Source organism: Dendrobates tinctorius, unplaced genomic scaffold, assembly GCF_039654945.1.
Source record: "Dendrobates tinctorius isolate UK_male_01 unplaced genomic scaffold, ASM3965494v1 ptg000276l, whole genome shotgun sequence".
Lineage (NCBI taxonomy): Eukaryota > Metazoa > Chordata > Amphibia > Anura > Dendrobatidae > Dendrobates > Dendrobates tinctorius.
This window is the reverse complement of record NW_027361943.1, coordinates 1,963,033-1,990,619: the sequence shown is the minus strand read 5'-3', so window position 1 is coordinate 1,990,619 and position 27,587 is coordinate 1,963,033. Positions and strand designations below refer to the sequence as shown.

Genomic DNA, 27,587 nt, shown 5'->3' with positions numbered 1-27,587 from the left:
AACGGATCCTGCAAAAAATGGCGGATCCGTTTTTTTACGGAAAACAACGGATTTTGACGGATTTGAAAAAACGGAAGTGTGAAACAGGCCTAAGCGTTTCCGCAGCGGTTAAAAACGCACCATTGGCACAACATGTACGTTTTTCATTAAAAATCAATTGGATGCTTTTCTTAAGCTTTTCTGCAGCAGAATTGCTTGTCTAAAAGCGCTGCAGATACGCTTAAAAAACGCTACATGGGCACACAGCCTAAACCTGGCCTCTGTGGAGCAGGTTCAGTTTGAGCGTGGTCCATACACCTGCACTATGATGAAATTGTAAATCACTGGGTAGGAAGAGGTTAAAGTACTAAAAGTTTGGCAGGTAATTGATTTCACTGTGACTCAAGTGTAGTTGTAAAAATCTATACATATACTCATGCACATTTTTTAATTCTTTGCGCCTGGAAAACAAAGTGTAAGTAGTAGTACGTGCATACTTTACCCTTATTTTAGCTGTCATGACACACTTAATTATGTCTTACATTTTCAGTTAAAAAAAAGAAAAAAAAAAAAAATTTTAATCATACAACTAAGTAATGACACAGTGTTGTGCAATATTTCAGCATGAAATTCCCAGTATAGTGTACAGAAAGTGGGAGACAGTACAGAGCAGTCATGCCTAGAATTTCAGAACTTTTAACAGCTCCACTCAGGCAGAAAAGCAATAAATTAATGTAGACAATTTCTGTTTCCTATCCAAAACATCATAAAAAAATGCACTTGCCATGGCAATGGACTAATTGCAACTGTGAGGCACAAATGCCTTGTTTATTACTGTGCCATAGACCAATCGAAATGTAGAGCCAGGTATCTGATTAAAATTGAGACAAAAACATAAGGCCAGGCTCACATAGCGCTTGGCAGTCCGTTTAACGGATTGCGTTACACCGCGGCATTAACGCGATGTAACGCATCCGTTAACGCTGCCATACACTGCCATTATCGATCGCATCGCTAACGCACGTCATAAGCGGCATGCCGGCATTCTGTGACGGACCCTCGGACGCGGGTCCGTCACTGCTAGCTAAACGCAGAATATGAGAGTAGCGTCAAGCAGTCCATTTAACGCATGAGTTGAACGGACTGCATTAACGCTATGTGAATCTGGCCTAAGAAGAAAAAAAAAAGCATCAGTGGACAAAGAAAATATAGAGTAGAGATAAAAATAGCCATTTGCAGTAAACTGTTAATACCAAGAAATCTCTGCCGGGTGCCAGGAATATGGATATCTTTTATAGGTAGCTGATGCCTTGTGCAGTCCAGAGCAGTGGCAAATGATGTGTAATTTTCCTTGAATTGAGTTGTGGTGGCAGTAAAGGGAGCCAAACATTCAGCCTGCAAAAAAAAAAAAAAAAAAGTAGGAAAAAAAGATAATCACAGACTGGAAAAAAATAACATGTTTTGAACTCTTTAATCCTTATAACCAATGTAAGGCTGGTTTCACATTAGCGCTTTTGTGCGCAGCGCATCGGGCGCACCAGTGCGCATGCGCACTGCGCACCTATATTTTACATGATGTGCGCATGGTCTTGCGCATATTTGCGCTTTCGTGCGCATGCGTTTTTTTGTCTTTTGCGCCAGGCGCGTCAGACGCAACATGTTGCATTTTTGGTTCCGCCCTGTCTCGTTAAAACAACGCATGCGCACGGAATGCGCACGGAATGCGCAAAAACACCACATTGGAGCCTATGGGAGCGCAATACTTGCGCATGGTCTTGCGTTTTTATGCGCATGCGTTTTTTACATAAACAAGACTGAAATTTGGTCTAGACAGTAAAAAAAAAAAAATTGAACCAAGGTGATAAAATGGTGTGGGCACTGGGATTCCACAATACTTTAAGGATTGCTCACTAGTGGACACACAGCACAAGCTGCACCAATGTAAGTATGAAAAACCTAATGTCTGGCTGAAATTTCAATACATTTCTATGTACTTATGTCTCTTTTTTTTTTTATTGCAGCATGTCTTCATCTGGTGAAGAATATGTCCCCGGGACAGGGCAAGAGGCAGAAGAAGTGAGTACTATGCTTCCGTATGGATTTGAAAAAATAAACACATGTGATTAATTTTTTTGGTTTAATTTTCAGAGCTCATCCTCCATCACGCCACCACCACCGGAGGAACGGCAGGAGCAGCAAGGCCAAGTGCGGGCGGGTAGACGTGATGTAAGTACAGACGGACTGTTTTTTTTTTTTTTTTTTTACTTATTTTCTAGTCTGGTTTTTTTTTTTTTTGGTATTTTTTAATTTTATTTTTTTTAAATTTTCATGGTTGTTTTTTTCGATGTTTGTTGTTTTTTTTCCATTTATTTCCATTTAAAACAAATAATTTTTTCATGGATTGTTTATCAATATCTAGGGCTCAAAGTGTGTATGTGTGTGTGTGTGTTTGTGTGTGTGTGTGTATGTTTGTTTGTTTGGGTATATGGGCACGGGACTATGGGATGGAGGATATATATGATGGGTATATGGGCATGGGATAGAGGATATGTATGATGGTATATGGGCACGGGACTATGGGATGGCGAACATGTATCATGTGTATATGGGCACAGGCATATGAGATGGCGAATATGTATGATGGGTATATGGGCACAGGACTATGGGATGGAGGATATGTATGATGGAATATGGGCACGGGACTATGGGATGGAGGATATATATGATGGGTATATGGGCATGGGATGGAGGATATGTATGATGGTATATGGGCACGGGAGTATGGGATGGCGAATATGTATGATGGGTATATGGGCACAGGCATATGGGATGGCGAATATGTATGATGGGTATATGGGCACAGGACTATGGGATGGAGGATATGTATGATGGAATATGGGCACGGGACTATGGGATGGAGGATAATTTTAAATTTATATAACTAACCACAGTTAGTTACTATGCCCGGGCAGCGCCGGGCTCTTCAGCTAGTTATCGATATTTTTTTTTTTTTTAAATCTTTCAAAGATTAATGTTTGTCTTTCTTTTCTAGGCTCCACAGCGGGAGGAGGACCTCGCCCTGGACAACGACGAGCTCATCCGTCTAGTCCAGGAGCGAGTCCCGTTGTGGGACACCCGTCACCAACTGCACTCGGACAACGTGGTGATCCGGCGGCTCTGGAACGAGGTGGCCGCATCGCTGATGGATGGCTGGGACAATGCCTCTCCCCGGGTCCGCAAGGATTTTCGTAAGTATTTAAATGCAGTGTGATGCAGCAGTGATCTTGGCCGGGATCACCCAACTGTGTGTGATGCTATTAACTCCATGGAGTTTCTATCATCACACACAGTTGGATGATCACAGCCTCCAGTGCATAGTCTTACTTTTTTTCTTTTTTTTTTTTTTTCCATCACAGTGAACAAAGTCAGAACCCGTTGGCGCTCGATGAAGGACCGCTTCAACAGGGATATCCGTCAGGAGAATAAGGTTCGCAGTGGTGCTGCGGCAAGGACCGGCACGAAGTACCGATACCATCGTGCCTTGGCATTTTTAAGACCGGTCCTTGCCTCCCGAACGTAAGTATTTTCTAGTTGTATTGTGTTTTATTCTGTGCTTTTCTATTCCACAGGAGTTGGCGATTGTTAATTTATGGTAGTAATTTCTTTCTTTTCTTTTCACAGCACCTGGAGCAGCACCCTGCAACCTGGTCCCGAAGCGGTCCTTCATCAAGCTGCCCCGGACCCCTCCCAGCCATCCATCAGCGAGGAAGCACCTTGCAGGTCTGCACCACAGTCATCTGGAGACCAGGAAGCTGGTCGCTCAGGTGTTCCCCTGTCCCAGGTCTCTGCCACTGGTTTTGCGGGCACTTCCCGCCAGCAGCGGCAGAGGACCTTGGACAGGCCTCTCATGCCCGAGTTCGTTGAATTGAGCTCGGTCTTTCAGAGTAGCCTCAAGGCACTCTCCGATAGACTTGAGAGTGGTTTCCTCCTTTTGGACCAACGCTACAAGTCTATCGAGGGTCGCCTTGAGCGCCTGGAAGTCGACCTCGCCAGACCAGCGCATCATTTTTACACCCAAATAGCTCGGGACACGGCGGAACACCTTACCCCTGACCTCCAGTTGACTGTCATGCAGGCCTGCAACAATGCTTTTATGCAGGCTATGCAGCAGAGTAGGATTATGCAGCAGTCAGTGGTGGCATTTCCACCGGTGCCACCACTGACTCGTTTTACAGCATTACCTACTTCTGCTGCATATCACTGCACAGCCACCACACTTCCAAGCCTCGCCGGACACCAATATACCGCCCCAAGTCCGAGTGCAGCTGGACACTTACCCGCCAACACCATGCCAAGCGCTGCTCCTGCCTGGCCCACCACTGCTGCCGCCACCACCACTGGATGGCCCGTCGTCACCACCCCTGCCTTGAGCGCCGCAACCACCACCACCAGCGGGAGGACCACCCCGGTATGGACCGCCACAGCCACCACGCCTGCATGGACCGCCACCACCACCACCACCACCACCACCTCGGAGCAGCATCAGCTGGGGGACCCGCATTCAATATTTACGGCCCCTGCCAGGACATCCACCACCTCCAGCATGCCACAGCTGGAACAAGATCCTGGCAGGCGGTCAACAAGTGCCAGGCGGTCCCCCAGCTCCAGCCAGTCCCCAGCCTCCAGGCGTTCCAGAGGCTCAAGGCGGTCCAGAGGCTCAAGGCGGTCCAGAGGCTCAAGGCGGTCCCCGGGGTCTAGCCAGTCCTCAGGCTCAAGCGAGGACAGCAGGAAGACGACGGGCCACCGTCCTAAAAAAACAAAGAGGAGGACTCTTACCCTCCCTCACCTCCCACTTCACAACTTTCCTTGCCTCAGCTCCCTTCCCCCACTTCTTTGGTTCCTCCTTCCCCTAGAACCCCTTACTCCACCCAAAGCCGTTCCTCATCCCTCCACACCCCCCAGTTTCCAGCAACTAAAAAATAATTTAAATAAATGTTATATTTTTTTTTCAAAATAATGTTTGGTTATTGTGTCTTTCGCCGCCTGCACACACTGCGCCCTACACTATGGTTTGTTTTTCTTTACTTTCTACCGGATGGTCAGCCATCCAACTCTGAAAGGGATACTATATTTCTTTTTTTTTTTATATATATATATATATATATATATATATATATATATAAAACAAAAATGAAATATAGTATCCCTTTCAGAGTTGGATGGCTGACCATCCGGTAGAAAGTAAAGAAAGGGAAACCACCAAAAAAAAAAAAAAATTTATATATATATATATATATATATATATATATATATATATATATATATATATATATATATAAGAATAAATATATATATATATATATATATATATATATATATAAAAATAAATATATATATATATAAAAATAAATATATATATATATATATATATATAAATAAATATATATATTTATATATATATATATATATATATATATATATATATATATATATATATATATATATATATATATATATATATATATATATTTTTTTTTTTTTTTTATGGTGGTTTCCCTTTCTTCAATTTAACCTGGGCAGATGAGTAGTGGAGTTTATTAAGACACAGTACACTGGGTACAGGTATAAAAAACCATGTATTTTATTTTTAACAAACAACAAAACTATTAAACCATTTGATCCTGCCATGCTACACGACCAACATCGGATAAAAAGTAGTCCGCAAATTGGTCCCTCATTTGGGCAACTTCGACTGAGGACCGAAGAGGGTGCTGAGTAAAATCTGGCAAAGGGTTGGCAGCAGGCTCATCCATGTCAAAGTTCGGCCGCTCCTTTGCCATAACAAAATTGTGGAGAACCACGCATGCCTTCACGACCTCATCAACTGTTTCCATTTTGAGATTGATGGCGGTGCTGAGAATTCGCCATCTGGCCACTAGAATGCCAAAGGCGCACTCTACAGTCCTGCGAGCCCTCGTAAGCCTGTAGTTGAAAATTTTCTTGCGGTGGTCCAAGTCACGGCTGGAGTACGGCTTCAGCAGGTTTGGGCACATCTGAAATGCCTCATCCCCAACCACTACAAATGGCAGTGGTGGAGTTTGGGTTTGGGGAAGAGGCCGTGCCAGTGGAAAATTGAAATGGTTGCCGTACAACCTCCAGCCCATATCAGAGTTCTTAAAAGTCTGTGAATCGTTGCCCCGTCCGAATGCCCCTATGTCCACCGCCACAAACCGGCAGTCTGCATCCGCAATGGCCATTAGGACTGTGGAAAAGTACTTCTTGTAGTTGTAGTACTCGGAGCCACTTCTTGCGGGTTTTGTGATGCGGATGTGCTTCCCGTCCACCGCTCCTAGGCAGTTCGGGAAATTGCAGACTGCCCAGAATTTCTCCGATATTTGAAGCCACTTTTCGGCAGTGGGCAATGGCAGAAACTCCGGACACAGAACATCCCACAGAGCCCTGCAGGTGTCGGCAACAATCCCAGATAAAGTTGAGATTCCCAGCCGGTACTGGAAATGCAGGGATGAAAGACTCTCTCCAGTTGCCAGGAACCTGCCAAACATAAAAAGAAAAAATAATTATATTTCTGTCTTGGGTATTACTAAAAACACTGAAAATAAAAAAGTACATGGCCTAACTATTTTGCATGTTTTTTTAATACAACATAGCAAAAAAACATTTTATAAAGGCTTGGGATTAGTACATGCCAGAAGAAAAACCATTATGCAAAAAAGCAATTTCACAAAAATAATGTTAAAAATCAATAGCCAAAAAAAACCTAATTTTTTGGACCAAAAAAAAAAAAAAATAAAAAGCCAAAAAAATTATGCAAATATAACAACATACATACCGTAAGGTGACAAGGAGCCTTTCTTCGGGAGGAATGGCACGCCGGAGCTGAGTGTCCCTTCTCCGGATGTTTCCTTCAACCATACCCAGCAAGTCAAGGAAGCTTTCCTGGGACATCCGTGTATAGTCAGCAAATTTCTCCGGGTTTTCCTGTAGCTCGCTGTACAGCGTGTGATATGCTCCACGGCTTGGCCGGAGTTCGATGATTGGATGCCTCCAAAACCTACGCCGCTGCCGTCTCTGCTGTCTCTCCCTCTCCCTTTCTTGCTGGCAACAAAAGACATACGCCTGAGACAGCGCAATGTCAAGATCCAGCTTGAAGCGGAAATTATCCAGACGCAAGTCCATCTTGACACCGGAAACAGCAGCAAAATCTGATGAATTCAGCAGTACAGGGTCTATAAAACATTCCAATGAAACACGCCCACTGGTGACCCATTGGTGGTCAAAGATTTTGCTATTGTGAAATGTCACACCTAAAAACGCATGCGCATAAAAAACGCAACCGCATGCAAAAACGCATGTAAAACGCAAGTAACACTGCGTTATTTTGACGCATCAGCGTGCGCATGAAGAAAAAAAAACGCACATTTGTTTTGCGTTTTTCTTTGCGTTTTTTATGCGCACGATGCGCTGCGCAAAAAAACGCTAATGTGAAACTAGCCTAACAGGTAATAATTTAGTAGGGTGTCCTACTTAAGATTTTTCGAACAATCTTGTTGTGGACAAGTGTTTTTAGGTGCGGATTTTGAGGAGTGCTGTGCATCAAGAAGTGACATGTTGGAAAATTCTGGGGAAAAACAGCACAGGGTGAAATACAAAAGTGTTTCCCTATTAAAATTGATACAATGCAAAAGTATTAGCTAAACTGTTTTCTGCAGTCGTATGTTAAAGTTTGGGCACCCCTATTAATGTTAACCTTTTTTCTTTATAACAATTTTGGTTTTAGCAACAGCTATTTCAGTTTCATATATCTAATAACTGATGGACTCAGTTATATTTCTGGATTCAAATGAGGTTTATTGTACTAACAGAAAATGTGCAATCTGCATTTAAACAAAATTTGACCGGTGCAAAAGTATGGGCACCCTTATTTTCTTGATTTGAACACTCCTAACTACTTTTTACTGACTTCCTGAAGCACTAAATTGGTTTTGTAACCTCATTGAGCTTTGAACTTCATAGCCAGGTGTATCAAATCATGAGAAAAGGTATTTAAGGTGGCCACTTGCGAGTAGTTCTCCTATTTGATTCTCCTATGAAGAGTGGCATCATGGGCTCCTCAAAACAACTCTCAAATGATCTGAAAACAAAGATTATTCAATTATTCTCTTGTGTGGCATGCACATAATTGAGCTGCCTTGCACCACAAGCCCATATACTTGGAGGCGCCTGTCTGTATCCTGTTCATTTGGACACTGTTCACATGTTCAGGTTTTTAATACATTAGATAGGGACTGCTCCGTGAAGGGTTACCGTGATGTGGTGGGGCTTGGTATACACTTTTTGCAAAAAATATATTGACTAAATACCCTGTATTTGTGATCCAGCACTTGCTGATTACTGTCATTTTTTACTGCAGAGTATTTTTGTAAATTTGTCATTTTGTGTTTTCTTGTTGTGTTTCAGCCAATGGGTGGTGTGAGCACTGTCTGACCGACTTGTTCACATTGTGCATGTCACATATGTTTTTAATCCGTTTTTTCCTTGCTCAGCATGGTTTGGGAGACCCCACCCCTCTCTTGTGTGACATGCACATAAATGAGCTGCCTTGCACCACAAGCCCATATACTAGGAGGCGCCTGTCTGTATCCTGTTCATTTGGAAACTGTTCACATGTTCAGGTTTTTAATACATTAGATAGGGATTGCTCCGTGAAGGGTTACTGTGACGTGGTGGGGCTGCTTGGTATACACTTTTTGCCAAAAATGTATCGACTAAATACCCTGTATTTGTTATCCAGCACTTGCTGATTACTATCGCTATGTCTGATATTTACCATACGGGCAGCACGGTGGCTCAGTGGTTAGCTGGGGTCCTGGGTTCGAATCCCACCAAGGACAACATCTGCAAGGAGTTTGTATGTTCTCCCCGTGTTTGCGTGGGTTTCCTCCAGGCACTCCGGTTTCCTCCCACACTCCAAAGACATACTCATAGGGAATTTTAGATTGTGAGCTCCATCGGGGACAGTGATGAAAATGTGTGTAAACTGTAAAGCGCTGCTGAGTATGTTAGCGCTATATAAAAATAAAGATTATTATTATTACCACCTCCGACCGCTCCCCCGCTGGTTATCGCTTATCGCGCGAGAACGTCCTGGGTAGATAAGCCCCCGATGTAACCTGAAAGAGAAGACAAACACGTTATATTATACTCATCGAGGTGGGCGGTCCGGTCCGATGGGCGTTGCGGTCTGGTCCGGTGCCTCCCTTCTTCATGCGATGACGCCCTCTTCTCCCGTCCTGAAATGGCTCCGGCGCATTGCTCTGCCCTGTTGAAGGCAGAGCAGAATTCTGCAGTGCGCAGGCGCCAGACCTCTCCCGACGCCTGCGCACTGCAGGACTCTGCTCTGCCCTCAACAGGGCTGAGCAATGCGCCTGCGCCGGAGCTATTTCAGGACGGGAGAAGAGGGCGTCATCGCATGAAGAAGGGAGGCGCCGGACCGGATCGCAACACCCATCTGACCGGACCGCACACCTAGGTGAGTATAATATAACGCGTTTTTCTTCTCTTTCAGGCTACATCAGGAGCTTATCTACAGCATTACAGAATGCTGTAGATAAGCCCCCGATGTCTATGCCGGCAGCTAATAGGCCAAAAAAGGGTGACAGATTCCCGTTAATGACCTGGCCATTTTTTGGAATTCTTTTTTGTTAGGGAGTGAAGGGTTAAAACTTGACCTGAGGATTTCTGATTTTTACAGCAAAATTTACAAAACCTTTTTTTTTTAGGGACCACCTCACATTTGAAGTCACTTTGAGGGGTCTATATGGCAGAAAATACCCAAAAGTGACACCATTAAAAAACTGCACCCCCCAAGCTACTCAAAACTACATTCAAGAAGTTTATTAACCCTTCAGGTGCTTCACAGGAACTAAATCAACTTGGAAGGAAAAAATGGACATTTTAATTTTTCCAACAAAAATTTTCTTTTAGCAGCAATTTTTTCATTTTCACATGGGTAACAGAATAAAATGGATACTAAAATTTGTTGGGCAATTTCTCCTGAGTACACAGATACCTCATATGTGGTCATAAACCACTGTTTGGGTGCACAGCAGGGCCCGGGAAGGAGCGCCATTTGACTTTTAGAATGGAAAATTAGCTCCAATCGTTAGCGGACACCATGTCGTGTTTGGAGAGCATCTGTGTGCCTAAACAATGAAAAAACCCCACAAGTGACACCATTCTGGAAACTAGACCCCTTACGGAACTTATCTAGATGGTGGTAAGCACTTTGAACCGCCAAGTGCTTCACAGAAGTTTATAACAGCAGTGAAAATAAAAAATTTTTTCCTCAAAAATGATTTTTTAGCCTGCTATTTTTTTATTTTCACAAGGCTAACAGGAGAAATTGGACAAAAGTTGTGCAATTTGTCCTGAGTACACCGATAACCCATACGTGGGGTGGAACCACTGTTTGGGCACACACTGGGGCTCGGAAGGGAGGGAGCACTGTTTGACTTTTTGAACGCAAAATTGGCTGGAATCAATGGTGGCGCCATGACGCATTTGGAGACCCCCTGATGTGCCTAAACAGTGGAAACCCCTCAATTCTAACTCAACCCTAACCAAAACCCTAATTCCAACCCTGACACTAACCACAAGCCTAACCATAATCCCAACCCCAACACACCCCTATCCCAAATTCCAACCCTAACACTAATGGAAAAAAAAAAAAATCTTTATTATTTGCCCCTACCTATGGGGGTGATAAACAGGGGGGTTAATTTCCTTTTTTTTTTTATTTTGATCACTATGATAGGGTCTATCCTAGTGATCAAAATGTACCTGCAATGAATGAATCTGCAGCCGGCAGATTCGACGGGCGCATTGCGCCCGCCATTTTGGTAGATGGCGGCACCCATGCAGGAGGGACACCGGGAGTGACACGGGGACTCGGGAGGTACCGGGGGGGGGGGGGGGGGGGGTGAGACGGGACGGTGATCGGAAGGGGGGGAGCGGAGGGGCAGGGGAGGGGAGCTGAGCTGACCGATCACTGCCGTCAGTCGGTGGATGATCGCCCCCATCAGCCGGTGGTGGTGGGGGGGCGGAGCTCGGTCTCCAGCCATGCCCGATGCTATTGCAGCATCGGCCATGGCTAGATTGTAATATTTCACCAAATTTGATTGGCGAAATATTACAATTGCTCTGATTGGCGGTTTCACTTTTAGCAGCCAATCAGGGCGATCGTAGCCGCAGAGCGGGCAAAGCCAAACCCCCACTGGGGTGAAGTACAAAGTCATGTGACCTTTCAGTGACCCCGGTCACCCGACCCACAGGAGTGCGATCCTCCCATATGCGTCACAGGTCGGATTGGCACCGACTTTCATGACGCATACGCAGTGTCACAGGTCGAGAAGGGGTTGATAGTGCCAAGAACAAGAGTGGTCGGGTAGGGGGGAGACTGAAAAAAGCAGAGAGTTGTACCTGAGCATACAAACTACTTTTCAACCCTCCATTCCCATAGTGCACAAATTTTATTAATTGACCCCTCTCAGCAGCAGTAGTTAGTCAAAATACACGTGGTCAAAATTGTTGGTACCCCTCGTTTAAGGACAGAAAACCCACAATGGTTACAGAAATAACTTGAATCTGACAAAAGTAATAAATCAAAATTCTATGAAAATGAACAAATGATAGTCAGACATTGCTTTTCAACCATGTTTCCGCGGAATTTTTTTTAAAAATAAAACTCATGAAATAGGCCTGGACTTAATATTTTGTTGCACAACCTTTTCAGGCAATTACTGCAATCGAACAATTCCTGTAACTGTCAGAGACTTCTGCACCTCTCGACAGATTTTTTGGCCCACTCCTCAAGAGCAATCTGCTCCAGTTGTCTCGTGTTTGAAGGTTGCCTTTTCCAGACAGCAAGTTTCAGCTCTTTCCAAAGATGCGCAATAGGATTTAGGTCAGGGCTCATAGAAGGCCACTTCAGAATAGTCCAATGTTTTCCTCTTAGCCATTCTTGGGTGTTTTTAGCTGTGTGTTTTGGGCCATTATCCTGTTGCAAGACCCATGACCTGCGACTGAGACCAAGCTTTCTGACACTGAGCAGCACATTTCTCTCTAGAATCCCTTGATTGTCTTGAGATTTCACTGTACCCTGCACAGATTCTAGACACCCTGTGCCAGATGCAGCAAAGCAGCCCCAGACCATATCAGAGCCTCCTCCATGTTTCACAGTAGGGACAGTGTTCATTCCTTTATATGCTTCATTTTTCTGTCTGTAAACATAGAGCTGATGAGACAAAAATGGATCTTTTTGGCAAGGCACATCTGTCCATAGGACATTCTCCCAGAAGCTTTGTGGATTGTCAACATGTAGTTTGGCAAATTCCAGTCTGGCTTTTTTATGATTTTGTTTTCCAACAATGGTGTCCTCCTTGGTCGTCTCCCATGAAGTCCACTCTGGCTCATACAAGGACAGATGTTCCTTGAGCTTGAAGTTCACCTTTGATCTGTTTAGAAGTTTTTCTGGGCTCTTTTGTTACCATTCGTATTATCATTTGATTTGTCATCAATTTTCCTCCTGCGGCCACGTCCAGGAAGGTTGGCTACAGTCCCATGAAGCTTAAATTTTTGAATGTGTGTAACTGTAGTCACAGGATCAAGCAGCTGCTTGGAGATGGTCTTATAACTTACTTTTAACATGTTTGTCTATAGTTTTCTTTCTAAACTCCTGAGACAACTCTTTCCTCCGCTTCCTCTGGGCCATGTTGAGTGTGACACACACCATGTCACCAAACAGCACAGTGAGTATACGTAGCCCTCTGTACAAGCCCACTCACTGATTCCAAAATTGTAGACACACCGCGATTTAACATGTCCCTTTTGTCACATTTTCAGGGGTATCATCATTTCTGTCCAGGCCTATTTCATGACATTTTTTAAAAATTCTGTGGAAGCATGGTTGAAAAGCAATGTCTTACTTTCATTTGTTCGTTTTCGTAGATTTTTGATTTATTATTACTTTTGTCAGATTCAGATTCAAGTTATTTCTGTCACCATTATGGGTTTTTCTGTCAGTAAAAAGGGCTACCAACAATTTTGACCATGTGTGTATAAAAACCTGCACTTCTATAATATACAACATAGTGTAGAAAAAGGTGATGCCATTTTAGCCTGTATGAAAATCAATGGCAATGTTGTATACTGTGACAGCTCATTTAATTAATACACTCATCGCAGGGAAGATCCTTCACACTAGTTCACATTAGTTGTGTGATAATACATGTAACAGCAATGATTTATGTACTGAACCTTCATAGAGCTAAATGGGGTTAGATTGTAGAATTTGTAATCTCTCAGAAAAGCCGGATTATTTACCGGTAATGCTCTTTTAAGGAGTCCACGACAGCACCCAGTGGAGGCATCGGATCTGCCCCATTTGGAACAGGAAACCATACAGAAAGATAAAAGGGGGCTTTCCTTTCCTCCTCAGTTTTGTATTTCAGAGTACCAGGAGGACCACCAAGGGTTAGGCAATGTCTAAGTACTTCTAAATTTTACTTATTCATCTTTAGCAGATGCACTTTTACTATTGATATCTTAGTAGGGAGGGAAGAGAGCGGGTGCTGCCGTGGACTCAATAAAAGAGCATTACCGGTAAGTAATCCGGCTTTTTACCCTTCGCCACGACAGCACCCACTGGAGATATTCCAGAGACCATCACCTGGGTGGGATCACCGTGCCAAGGACAGTCCTGCCAAAGCTTAGGTCCGAAGTAGATAAAAGGTTCAAGTCTATAGTGATTATAGAAGGTAGAAGGGGTTGACCAAATTGCCGCCTTACATATGGCTTCGATAGGAACGTCTCCCCTCTCGGCCCAGGAGGCTGCCACTGCTCTGGTGGAATGTGCTCTGATGTTCTCCGGAGGATCTTCATTTTCCGCGGAGTAGGCTAAGCGAATGGCATCCCTGATCCATCGGGATATGGTGCTCTTCGTGACTCCGTACCCTTTTTTACAGCCCTGAAAAGATATGAACAGAGCCCTACACTGCCTCCAGCTCCTGGACCTCTCAATATATTTTTAGGACAGTTCTTCTAACATCCAAGGTGTGGAATTTCTGCTCCTCCGGAGTGGAGGGATCTCCAAGGAAGGTCGGGAGGAGTATTTCTTGAGATCTATGGAATTTTGTTGATACCTTAGGCAGGTATGAGGGGTCTGGTTTTAATATTAACCTATCTTGGTATATCTGAAAAAAGGGTGGGTCTATGGATAGAGCTTGGATATCACTCACTCTCTTAGCAGACGTTAGTGCTACTAAGAGGGCTGTCATGAGTGACAAGCATTTTAGGGATATCGTTTCTATTGGTTCGAAGGGCTCTTCCATAAGGGCATCTAAGACCAGATTTAAGTCCCATGCAGGGATTGCAGGTATGTGAACCGGAGTCATTCGTTCGCAAGCTGTAATAAATCGTGATATCCACTTATTTCCTGCTATATTGTGGCCGTACAGTGCCCCTAATGCGGACACTTGGACTTTAGCGTGTTTACCGCCAGGCCCAAGTCCCTCCCTTTCTGTAGAAATTCCAAGATAGGAACTATCGGAATTTCTGTGGTATGAGGAGCTGTATGAAACTGCAGGAATTTTTTTCCATATTCTTGCATATCTGGGTAGTGGACTGCTTCCTGCTCTGTAGGAGCGTAGCAGTGTTTCAGAAAACCCTCTTGATCTTAGTAGCTGCTTTCAAATTCCACGCCGTCAAGTGTAAGTTGTCCACTTGGGGGTGGAAAAAAGCCTTGGGAGAGTAGGTTGGGAATCGAAGGGAGAACCCAAGGATCTGACACCGACATGCTTTGTAGCCATGAGAACCACGGTCTCTTGGGCCAGAATGGTGCTATCAAAATTACTCTCGCCTTGTCCTCTGATCTTCCTACCACATGTCATTCGGATTATTGGAGGGAAGGCATATGCCAGGTTGAATTTCCATGAGGCCTGGAGGGCATCCAGTATGTATGGATGATCTGACGGTGACAGGGAGGCAAGTGCTTTTATCAGTCTTCTCTTTCGTGGCAAAGGTTGCCCCCATAGAGCTACTATGTCCTTGAAGATTTGGCGATTGAGGCACCACTTCCCTTGCCGAAGTGTGTGTCGGCTTAAGAAGTCTGCCTCTTGGTTGTTCTCTCCCCTGATATGGAGGGCCGAGAAAGACCACAAATAACTTTCGGCTAAGTTTAAGATTCTTCCCGCAGAAGACATCAGAGTCTCTGATCGAGTACCTCCCTGTCTGTTTATGTAGGCCACTGTAGTGGTGTTGTCCGATAAGATCCGGACATGCCTCTGTTGGAGCTGTGGAAGAAAATGGTGCAGAGCAGAATATACCACTGTCAGTTCTTTTAAATTAGACGAGTAGCCCAGTTCATCTCTGTCACCTTCCTTGACAAAAGCTATTCCCCATATGGGCTCCCCAGCCGTGGGGCTAGTGTCGGTGGTTAGGATACAAGATGGTACTATAACCCATGGGACTCCTGTGGACAGATGGTTATCCTCTAGCCACCATTCTTGAGAAGCCAAGACATCCTGTAATATGGTTCTCTTACTCTCGAGGTGACCACTGTGTCGCCTGTCCTCTTGGAGGATCTGATGCTGCAGTGTGCGGATGTGATAATGGGCCCACCGGACTGCTGGGGCACAGGAAGTGAGCGACCCCAATAGCGACATTGACCCTCTCAGAGACATACGTGGTCTATTTATGGCTGCCTCCACCTTTCCTTTTGTGAGCGTAATCTTTACCTGAGGGAGTAGACATCTCTGGGTTGTGGAGTCTAACTGGAACCCTAAGAACATCTGAAGGGAATACGGAACTAGTCTGGACTTCTGGAAGTTGATGATCCAGCCTAGATCATGCAAAGATGAGACCGCATCAGCCACACGTCAGGTACACTGGGTGATCGAGTTCCCGATAATTAGGAAGTCATCTAGGCAAGGCATGATTAGAGTGTCTTTCTGACGAAGATAGGCCATCACCTCTGCCATCACTTTGGTGAAGATCCTTGGCGCTGTAGAGAGGTCGAAAGGCATGGCCGCATATTGAAAATGACGGATCTTGCCTTCGAATACTACCGCGACCCTTAGGTACCTGTGGTATATATCATGGATAGGAAGATGATAGTAAGCATCTTTTAAGTCAATCCCTGCCACACAGTTTGGAAAGAGAAGTTTAATGGTGGATCTGATTGATTCCATTTTAAACTTATAATTTTTTATAAACGTATTAAGCTTCCTCAAATTTATGATTGTCCTAAATGTACCATCTGGTTTGGAAATTAAAAATAAAAGGAGAGTAGAAACCTCTACCCTCTTGTCCCTCTGGGACTTCTACTAAAACCCCCTTGGATAGTAGGCTCCGAATTTCTACTTCGAGGGCCTTTTGTTGTACTATAGAGTTAAGGCGGGTTATGATAAAAAAATCGTAAGGGATTTGAAGGAATTCTATTTTCATTCCCTATTTAATTATACTTAGAATCCATGGACTTGAAGTTATTCGTTCCCATTTTGAAGAAAAAAATTTTAGTCTACCCCCTACTGGGGGGACTGATTTTTCAGTATTTTCCTTTCGGAATGTTGAACCTCTAAACATGCTCCCCTTTTGCTTCTCTTCCTTTGCGGGCCATCTAGTTGATCTGTCCGCTTGTCTCCTTCTCCCAAACGGCCGCCTTTTAGAAAAGGATAGAAGAATCAGGGAAGGCCTTCTTCCTTTCTTTCGCTTTGGCGAGTATGTCATCTAGGGCTTTTCCAAAGAGAAACACACCCTCGCACGGGGTTGCGCAAGTCTTAGATTTTGATTGCGCGTCCCCCTTCCAGCTCTTCATCCATAGTGCCCTCCTGGCGTTGTTTACAAGACCAGCCGATCTTTTTTTTTTCTTTCAAACTATTTTTATTGCATTTCAACAGAAAAATACAGAATTATAATGCACATGACATATGTAATCATCATTAAATATTTCCATATATCAAAACAAATCTCTGTTAATATCCTTAGCCTTTTTATAACACTTTCAACCCTCCCAACTCGCTCCCTCCGACCCCCCCACCTCCCCTTCCCTGTGTACATTACTGTTTGCCCAAGATCAATTATGGAATTGGAGTGTGTCCACTAATGCACCGTAACAAATACCACTGTGTATTTCCAAACTGAGCTTTGAGCCTGTTCTTAATCTCTATATCAAGTGTTGAGATGAACAATGACCAAGTATTGAAAAATTTCCCCGTTAACTTTTCCTTGTTTGTTAATGTATCTAACCAATCCATTTTAAATAGGAAAAGAATCTTTGATAAAATTAGAGATTTTGGTGGAGCAACAGGGTTCAACCACCGGTGCAGAATACTTTTCCTAACCGCCGAGGCCCAGATCACCAACATAGCATGTTTAGGTACCTTTTGTTGAGACTCATCCAATATATTGAAAATAGCCCATTGTGGAGTGAGGGGGAAATTGAATTTATAGTTGAATTGTAATTCCGCATGAATGCTACGCCATAAAGCCTGAATCTTATCACAACCCCACATGTGATGAAAGATATCGGTATTGTGTATTCCACATTTTGAGCATTTATATGGATTTGTAGGTGTCATTTTAGATTGTACATATGGGGTAATATATGCTCTATGCAGGATTAATAAAGCCATATCCGTATAACTACTATATGAGATCATTTTCCTTTGTGCTATCGTTGCATTCAAGAAATCTTCTACTTCCACCCCTTCAATATCTTTTGCCCATCTTGCTGGACCTGTATCCTTCCCTACCCATGACCACTTTTTACGCAAGACAGAATATATGTGACTTGTCGAAGAAATCAAAGTTCTTGTCGCCCTAAGAAAGGAGTCTAATTTATTTCCTTGATTTGCCTCCTGTCCATTACTGACAAATTTTTGGGCTAGACTACGCGCTTGTAAAAATAGAAATTGTCTATGCCTGAAAAATGGGAAGCGATGTACCACGTCCTCGAAAGAAAGCATGGAAAAATGCTGGTCTAAAATGTCAACCACCATGGTACATTTCTGTTGTGCAAGGGCTGTATAATCCTTATGTGGCCTACCTCCCACGAATTGAGGATTGTCTAAAAACGGTTGAAAGGGGAATATTTCGCTTTTCAACTTACACATCTTCCTCCCTCTCCTCCAGGTCAAAATAGTCTGCCACAATATCGGTTGATCTCTGATGTCGTTGGGGAGGTCTTTATTACTTAGATGGATCATAGCCATTAGTGATATGTTGGGGTATAACTGCTGTTCCAGATGGACATTAGCAAAATGAAAGCTACCCCGTAACCAGTCAATAATGTATCTAAAGTTAGCCGCTAAGTTGTATCTACCTATATCTGGAAAATTAACACCTCCTTCCTTCTTTAGCATTAGTAGTTTATATAGCCCAATACGTGGTCTGCCTCCGTTCCCCCATATAAAGCGCCTGAATGTCTTATTTAAAATATTAATATCTGACTGATATAAAAGAAGTGGCAAGGTTTGAAACAGATACAATAGCTTAGGGAATACAACCATTTTGATCAGATGGCATTTCCCTGAAAAGGATAATGTAAAATGCTTCCAGGAGTTCAAAAGATTTATTATTGTAGTAATAAGGGGTCTATAGTTTAATTTTATATAAAATTGAGGAATCTGCTGGGAGTTGTATGCCTAGGTATCTTATACATTCTGACTTCCATTTAAAGGGGAAGGAACCATCTGAGAGTCTACCTGACCTAAAAAGTGCTAAGGCCTCGGATTTATTGTAGTTTATTTTAAACCCCGTAGTAACTCCAAACCTCTGTAATGTCCATAATATAGCTGGAATCGCCTGGGTTGGATTAGCTATAAACGACAAAATGTCATCAGCGAAGGCTAATAATTTGATTTCTGTATTTCCAGCACGGAACCCCTCAAAGTCTGACAGATCCTGTAAGGTTCGTAAAAGCGGGTCTAGGACCAAATTAAATAATAGAGGGGATAGTGGGCATCCTTGCCTAGTACCTCTCTGAATTTGCAATGGTGAGGACAACGTGTTATTTACAAAGAGCCTGGATGTAGGGTTACTAAATATTGACTTGACAGCACCACAGAACCAAGATCCAAATCCCCGTAGTTGTAACAAATTGTGTAAGTATCTCCATGAGACTCGATCAAAAGGCTTTGTCCGCGTCAAGACTCACCACTATTTTTTTTACATTTATTAAGTCGGCTACATGAGATTGCCCCAATCGCTGTTCTGATATTATATGTTATGGATTTACCGTGTATAAATCCTGTTTGATGTGGTAGAATTAATTCCGGAATAATTTGCTGTACTCTGGTTGCAAGAATTTTTGTGAGAAGTTTAAAATCGGAATTAAGCAGCGATATTGGTCTGTACCCCTCAACCTGCATTGGGTCCTTTCCTGGCTTAGGGAGCATTGTAATGCAAGCCTCATTAAACCTATCTGGAAGACACCCTGTCTCTACTACTCTATTAAACACGTCGCAAAGATGCGGGCCTACCGAAGCACTCAATATTTTGTAATATTTGTTACTAAAGCCGTCTGGCCCTGGTGCTTTTGATATTTTAAGTGTATTTATCGATTGTAATACTTCTGTTGTGGTGATAGCAGCATTTAGAATGGCTCTATGTTCCTCGGTAATAGGAGCAACTTTATTCTGAAGAAAACACGAGTCTTCGGTGTCCTCGCCCTCCCCAGCCCTGTATAAAGAGCTAAAAAACAGTTTGAATTTGTTTACTGTGTCTTCATTATTAGTTAGAATTTGACCACTATGTTTACGAATTTTATTTATTTTTGTTGCCATCTTATAGGGTTTAGTAAGAGAGGCCAACAGTTTCCCTGGCTTATTTCCCCATTTAAAATATTTATGCTTTTGATAGTCTAAGCTGTACATAGCTCTTTCATGATCTAAAATCTCCGCAGCCTCTTTTGCCTCTAAAAATTTCTGTCTATTTAAGGATGAACCATTTGACTTAAACTCTTTATAGGCTTGGGTTAATCGCCTCTGCGCCTCCAATGTGTCTTTTAGCAATTTTTTCCTCTTGTTCCCCACATAAGAAATAATTTGTCCCCTTAACACCGCCTTCGAAGCTGTCCAAAATAAGTGTGCATCTTCACAGTGGTCTTTATTATCTTCTTTGTAAATATTCCAAGACATCTGCAGAAATGCCTTGAAATCATCTGACTGGAATAAATATGAGGGGAATCTCCATCTCCTCTCCTTTTTCACTGTGTCTATCAGACGAGATTCAAATACCACCAGGGCATGGTCCGACAAATGGATATTTAAAATATCTGTTGATATTACAAGCGGCAACACCGACGAGCCTAATAGCCAATAGTCTAACCTAGCATGAGAGAGACTAGCCGATCTTGCTACCAGCCGCAAGGTGTCTGCCGATGCATCGGCCATGAAGGCCGCCGCCTCCCCTCTAATTAATGGAATAGCGGCCCGTAGTTTTTCCCTAGACACCTTCTGCTCGGTTTGCTGATCTAATTGGTCCAACCACACGAGCATAGACCTGGCGGTGCATGTGCTGGCTACTGCTGACTTAAAAATGCCTGTGGTAGACTCCCAAGACCTTTTTAATGATGACTCCGCTTTAGGGTCTAGCGGGTCCACCAAAAAGCCTGCGTCCTCTACCGGAATAGTAGACTGCTTCGAAGTAGAGGCTACGACGGCATTAACCTTTGGAACTTTGGTCCATTTTAATAGCTCGTCACTGCTAAATGGATATTTCCTCTTTGAGGCCGATGGGAGAAAACTTCTTTGATCGAGTTTTTCCCATTCTCTTTTTATTAGGGCCTTAACTGCCGGTATTACTGGAAACGCTCTCTTTTCCGCCAACCCCAGAAACAATATTTCTTGTGCGGTTTGGACGCCCTTTGTCTCCTCACACCCCATAGTGTTCCTCACGGATTTGACTAGGTTATCCACACTATCTAGGGGAAAACATGAACGTCCCTCAATGTCTGATGATGATGACGATGATGTGAGTGAGGAATCAGAGATTATCCCCTGTTCTTCCTCTGACGCTGAGGGTCACTTGTTTTTTGCTCCTAGTCTCTGAGGGAGTACTGACACGGGTGATAGCCTGTATCTCCTCCCTAATTATCAGCTTAATAGGCGCAGAGTATATATATTGCACACTCACCCAGTGAAGCCTTTATTACCGGATCAGATGGCTGAGACCCCGTCCTGGGTCTCGACTCTCCCACCTCGCTCCTGCGAGCGGTGTCTGTCCAGGTAGCGCGGTCCCTGGAGGAGCTGCCCCCTGCAGAGTCTCCTGCTGGAGCGTGCACTTCCCCTGGAGATGACATGGCTCCCTGCCGCTAACCTGCGGCGCTTGTTTTAATAGCTTTCCCTGTCTTTTTTTTTCCTCTTTTTGGAAGTCGCTCCTCCTCCCCAGGTTCAGTCGCGCTTCTCAGCCATCGTGCCCCAGAAGTTCACCCATTACTTCCGGGGCTTTGGAGCATCCGCGCCGGCCAGCTACCGCGCCGCCGCCTTGTGTGCGGCCTGCGCCTCTCCCCACGCTGCGGCTCTTCTTTTTTTCCCTTTGCGCCACTGGCGCACTTACAGCTCCTACAGCGGCGGACCCTGCGAGCTTGGAGCCACCTGGCGTGCTCCTAGGTGAGACCGGGCGGCCATTCCCGGACCCGGTCATCACCCCTCATCCGTCAGACGAGGGGGGAGCAGTCTAACGGAATCTCCCCCAACGCTGCCTCTGGACTGCAGCCCCTGCCGTTCTCGTGGATACCGCACAGGCGGCGTGCATTTGTCCCAGGTATGTCTTCCTGAAGGATATCCTGAGGTTCCCTGGGAACAGGAAACAAAAACTGAGGAGGAAAGGCGGACTCCACCCCCTTTTATCTTTCTGTAGGATTTCCTGTTCCAAATGGGGCGGATCCGATACCTCCACTGGGTGCTGTCGTGGCGAAGGGTAAAACAGGTCATATTCCATTTAAGAGGACCCATGCACGATGCCAGCAACTGGATCACCTGAGTGCAGTAGGGTTTCTCCATGCCCAATGTTAAATCAGGCATGAGAAGTTAAGCAGTGGTATGCCAAGAAGACGCAATTACTGTAAAAGCCACTACTAAAAGGGCCCCCACGCACATTAGACTTAACCTCACCAGACTTGGCCAACACTTAAAGTTGTTAACTACTTTGACAACTTCTCATACCCCACGCTTGACCCTGATAAAATTAAAAGAAAAATCTCACGCTCCACTCCCGTGCTGGCACACTCTCCTAGGGACTCCCATGCTGCTGTTGTCACTTGTGATCTCGGCGCCCAGTCAATGCTGGCATCATTGAACAGAAAGAGGAAGTGAGAGACCAGTGGCAGCCCGGGCTTCCTCTTCATGTTCGATTTGTCTTAAAGCGGGGACCAGCGATGTCGGCATTGACTTGGGGCCGGATTAACATGTCACAACAACTGCACAGTAGCCCTGGAAACGAGCGCTGACACCGCCGGAATGGCACCAGCACAGGAAGTTTTTATATTTTATTGGGGCCAAAAATTTAGCTCGAGAAGGTGTTGTCCAAGTAATAGATAACCCCCTTTGTGTGTGTTTGGGGGCACGTCCACTCTCTCAATAGAGGAGAAGGATCTGAAAGGTCGATTTCGGACTGCCGATAACTTTTTTCTTAATGAAATAAGCTGCTGCCACAGTAATCTGGCAGTGGCTTTCATGAATACATGAGCTCTTCTATGTTTGGAGGAGTCTGAATCAACAGTCATGTATTGTGTATGGGGTGCTTAAGTCTATAAGGGTATCCCACCACTTCAAGTTAAATCATGTCTGTAAAAAATCATTCAACACACAAGGGCAGAAAAACCTATAGCTGATTCTCTTATCCTTCACCGTAGATATACTACATTAAAAGTTAATTACATATAGGTTAAGCCTAGTGGGTCAGGAAGCCAAGATTAATGGAGCCAAGAACACAAGTGGTGGGGGAGGGGGAAGACTGAAAAAAATAGAGAGTTGTACCTGAGCATACCAACAACTTCTCAACCCTCTACTCCCATAGTGCATACATTTTATTAATTGACCCCTCTCAGCAGCAGCTAGCCAAAATATAAAAAGCTGCACTTCCATAATATACAACATAGTGTAGAAAAATTCAAGTTAAATAATTTCTGTAAAAAATCATTCAAAACACAAGGGCAAAAAAAAACCCCATACCTGCTTCTCAAGCAAATCATCGAGTTGCTCTTTCCTTCTAGCCAGTAACAGTTCCCGTTTCAGCTGTTGCACTTTCTCCTGCAGTTGTGTCTTCTCAGCATGTACAAGCAACAGGCTGCGTTCGGCTTTCTCTTCTAGATGCTTAATATTTTTCTGCATCTGAAACATTGGCAAGATGTTATACTTGTCAAATAACATTAAGAGATCAAAATTAGCAAGTAAAATCATCATGCCTCTTCACATTCTTTTGAATATAATTTTTTAGAGCGTTAAAAAGTTTTTATGTCTTGTCAAATCCAAATGAACCTAAAGGATTTTTTTTCCCCCCAGAAACAAAGCCAGGCCTCTATGGCAAAAAATCCCAGCACTAAAGTGACTGACACACAATCTCAATGTTTCCCTATTGGAGAAAAACTTGAGCTGATTGATAAATAAATCAGAAGAATTCCAATATGCAAACATCTCAGGAAAAAACAAAGCTTTTGGAGCACAGGAACACATGGTTTTTACTCTTTTTATAAAATGTAATTTGTAATGAAACTCTTTCAAAATTTTACAGGAAAAAATGAGGCATTTTAGATTTTTCACTATTATCTTATACTATAGTAATAGTTAAACATTTTCAAGTTGATTAAGAGTACAATTTAACAAACACACAAACTCAGACAAAAGAAAGGGGGGGGGGGGGAGATGATGTGGAATGTTATGACCTAGCTATGTCCATCTCATAGAGGTCATACATTTAACCCCTTCACTACCAAGGGTGGTTTTCCCGTTAACTCCCGGGCCAATTTTTACAATTCTGACCACTGTCCCTTTATGAGGTAATAACTCTGAAACGCTTCCATGGATCCCGGTGATTCTGACATTGTTTTCTCGTGACATATTGTACTTCATGATAGTGGTAAAATTTCATTCAAATAACTTGCGTTTATTTGTGAAAAAAATGGAAATTTGGCGAAAATTTTTAAAATTTCGCAATTTTCCAACTTTGAATTTTTATGCCCTTAAATCACAGAGATACGGCACACAAAAAACACTTGATAAGTAACATTTCCCACATGTTTACTTTACATCAGCACAATTTTGGAACCAAAATTTTTTTTTGTTAGGAAGTTATAAGGGTTAAAAATTGACAAGCGATTTCTCATTTTTGCAACACCTTTTTATTTTTACGGACCACATCACATTTGAAGCCACTTTGCGGGGTCTATATGATAGAAAATACCCAAAAGTGACACCATTCTAAAAACTGCACCCCTTAAGGTGCTCAAAACCACATTCAAGAAGTTTATTAACCCTTCAGGTGCATCACAGGAATTTTTTGATTATAAAAAAAAAAAAAAAAAATGAACATTTAACTTTTTTTCACAAAAAAACTTCAGGTTCAATTTTTTTTTTATTTTACCAAGGGTAACAGGAGAAATTGGACTACAAAAGTTATTGTGCAATTTGTCCTGAGTACGCTGATACCTGATATGTGGGGGGAACCACTATTTCGGTGCATGGCAGAGCTCAGAAGGGAAGAAGCGCCGTTTGACTTTTTCAATGCAAAATTGGCTGGAATTCAGATCGGACGCCATGTCGCGTTTGGAGAGCCGCTGATGTACCTAAACAGTGGAAACCCCCCACAAGTGACCCCATTTTGGAAACTAGACCCCCCCAAGGAACTTATCTAGATATGTGGTGAGAACTTTGAACCCACAAGGGCTTCACAGAAGTTTATAACGTACAGCGGTACAATTAAAAAAAATCATTTTTTCCACAAAAATGATCTTTTTACCCCCAATTTTTATTTTCCCAAGGGTAACAGGACCCTAATAGCTATTGTGCAATTTGTCCTGAGTACGCGGATACCCCACTTGTGGGGGTAAACCACTATTTGGGCGCATTGCAGAGCTTGGAAGGGAAGCAGTGCCATTTGACGTTTTTGGCTGGAATTGAGATTGGACACCATGTCGCGATTGGAAAACCCCTGATGTACCAAAACAGTGGAAACCCCCCCACAAATGACACCATTTTGGAAACTAGACCCCCCCAAGGAACTTATCTAGATGTGTGGTGAGCACATTGAACCCCCCAGTGCTTCACAGAAGTTTATAATGCCTGGGCGTGAATATAAAAAAAATCTTATTTTTTCCACAAACATGATCTTTTAGTCACCAATTTTTTTATTTTCCTAATGGTACCAGGAGAAATTGGACCCCAAAAGTTGTTGTCCAATTTGTCCCGAGTACGCTGATACCTCATATGTGGGAGAAAACTACTGTATGGCAGGGTGGATTGATTTAAATCACGCCGATTTAAATCATGATTTAAATCACGATTTAAATCAAAAGATTTTTTTCTATTTAAATCGGATCGATTTAAATCATGATTTTAATCATGATTTAAATCACTGATTTAAATCAAAAGGTTTTTTTTTTTAATATAAATCACGATTAAAATGAGAAGTGAGAGCAGTGTGCATGTGCGCCCATAGTTACACGGACGAAACTAGGGGCAACGATCTAACGCCAGGGTGAGGGGGGGACCCCAAAGTAAGTAAAAATCTTTTTTGTTTTACTATATGGCAATAGGTAGGTGTTTAAAAGCAGCATGTCTTAATTGTATAAACTATTAATAGCCTCCACATTTTGTTCATACTGCCCCTTTAATTCCACACTTCTAGCTTGGTTTCAGTTTTGGTTTAGTTTCTTTTTCCCTGCATTCAGTTGACATGCCCAAACTTGTTGGATAGTCAGCAGTACTTGGCTCAGGCTGTAGTAACATCAGCAGTGCTTGGCTCAGGCTGTAGTAACAATCAAACTTCATAAGTGATCTGTGTGAGCCATGGCAGCAGGTCGTAAGAGAGACCCTATTTGGGTTCATTTTGTTGAGATGCCAGCAGCAGATCTTGGAAAGAAAGGTGCAAGAGCAAAGTGCAAATACTGTCAAAAGGATATCCAAGGACTTGTTTGCCGTTTGAAATCACATTATGAAAACTGCAACCAGAAGGGAAATGAAGATGTTGATAGTGATACAACTAATGTCAATGAACCCCCACAGCTTCTTATGCACCAGGAGCCTAGTACTAGTGGTAAGTCTGGCAATTAATTTACAACCTATTTTTTTAACAGACATTTTACTGGGATGGTTAAAGTCTATGAAAAGAAAAATGATTTAAATCAAAAAAATCTGATTTAAATCAAAAAAATCTGATTTTTTTGATTTTTTTAAAAAAATCAAGATTTTTATCCACCCTGCTGTATGGGCACACGTCGGGGCTCGGAAGGGAAGTAGTGACGTTTTGGAATGCAGACTTTGATGGAATGGTCTGCGGGTGTCATGTGCATTTGGAGAGCCCCTGATGTACCTAAACTATTGACACTCCCCACAAATGACACCATTTTGGAAACTAGACCCCCCAAGGAACTTATCTAGATGTGTGGTGAGCACATTGAACCCCCAAGTGATTCACAGAAGTTTATAACGCCTGGGCGTAAAAATAAAAAAGTCATTTTTTCCACAAAAATGATATTTTTGCCCCCAATTTTTTATTTTCCTAAGGGTAACAGGAGAAAATGGACCCCAAAAGTTGTTTTGCAATTTGTCCTGAGTAGGCTGATACCCTATATGTGGGGGTAAAACACTGGGCGCATGGCAGAGCTTGGAAGGGAAGGAGCACCATTTGACTTTTTCAACGCAGAATTGGCCGGAATTGAGATCCGACGCCATGTTGCATTTGGAGAGCACCTGATGTGCCCAACCAGTGGAAACCCCCAATTCTAACTCCAACCCTAACCCCAACACACCCTTAACCCTAATCTCAGCCCCAACCCTAGCCCCAATGGGAAAATGGAAATAAATACATTTTCTTTTAATTTTTATTATTTTTCGCTAACTAAGGGGGTGATAACAGGGGGTTTGATTTACTATTTATGGCGGTTTTTATATTTGGCAGCTGTCATAGGCTAAAAGACGCTTTTTATTGTAAAAATAGTTTTTGCATCACCACATATTGAGAGCTATCATTTTTCTGTGTTTTGACCCACTGAGTCATGTGAAGTCTTATTTTTGCGGGACGATTGACGTTTTTATTGGTATCATTTTCAGGCACGTGACATTTTTTGATCGCTTTTTATTCCGATTTTTGGGACACAGAATGAACGAAAATCAGCGTTTCATGAATTTCTTTTGGGCGGTGCGCTTATACCATTCCGCGAGCTGTAAAATTGATAAAGCGGTTTTATTCTTCGGGTCGGTACGGTTACAGCGATACCTCATTTATGTCGTTTTTTTATGTTTTGGCGGTTTTATGCAATGAAACCATTTTATATAAAAAATTATTTTTGCATCGCTTTATTCTGCGAGCTATAA

The 27,587-nt window shown here is 43.1% G+C and overlaps 2 protein-coding genes across 2 annotated transcripts in view; one reads left to right on the top strand and one right to left on the bottom strand.

Annotated features, from left to right (window-relative positions):
- The window catches only part of HAUS8 (HAUS augmin like complex subunit 8), a 163,062-nt gene that overhangs the window by 30,674 nt on the left and 104,801 nt on the right, over nt 1-27,587 (bottom strand). Inside the window, exons 8-9 of the mRNA XM_073559837.1 lie at nt 23,229-23,387; nt 1,233-1,374 (exon numbers count right to left, since the gene is read on the bottom strand). Of these exons, the coding sequence (XP_073415938.1) occupies nt 1,233-1,374; nt 23,229-23,387 (301 nt within the window). The remainder of the gene's footprint in view (nt 1-1,232; nt 1,375-23,228; nt 23,388-27,587) is intronic.
- Nucleotides 3,399-5,038, top strand: LOC141072557 (uncharacterized). Its single transcript, XM_073559831.1, has 2 exons — nt 3,399-3,555; nt 3,661-5,038. Exons 1-2 carry the CDS (start codon nt 3,425-3,427, stop codon nt 4,994-4,996), a joined length of 1,467 nt encoding a protein of 488 aa, XP_073415932.1. The 5' UTR covers nt 3,399-3,424; the 3' UTR covers nt 4,997-5,038.

Bases quoted from the DNA above. Each gene is read 5' to 3' on its own strand.
- LOC141072557 (XM_073559831.1), top strand. From the start codon at position 3,425: ATGAAGGACCGCTTCAACAGGGATATCCGTCAGGAGAATAAGGTTCGC. The intron at 3,556-3,660 runs GTAAGTATTTTC...TTCTTTTCACAG, and splicing joins CCGGTCCTTGCCTCCCGAAC to CACCTGGAGCAGCACCCTGC.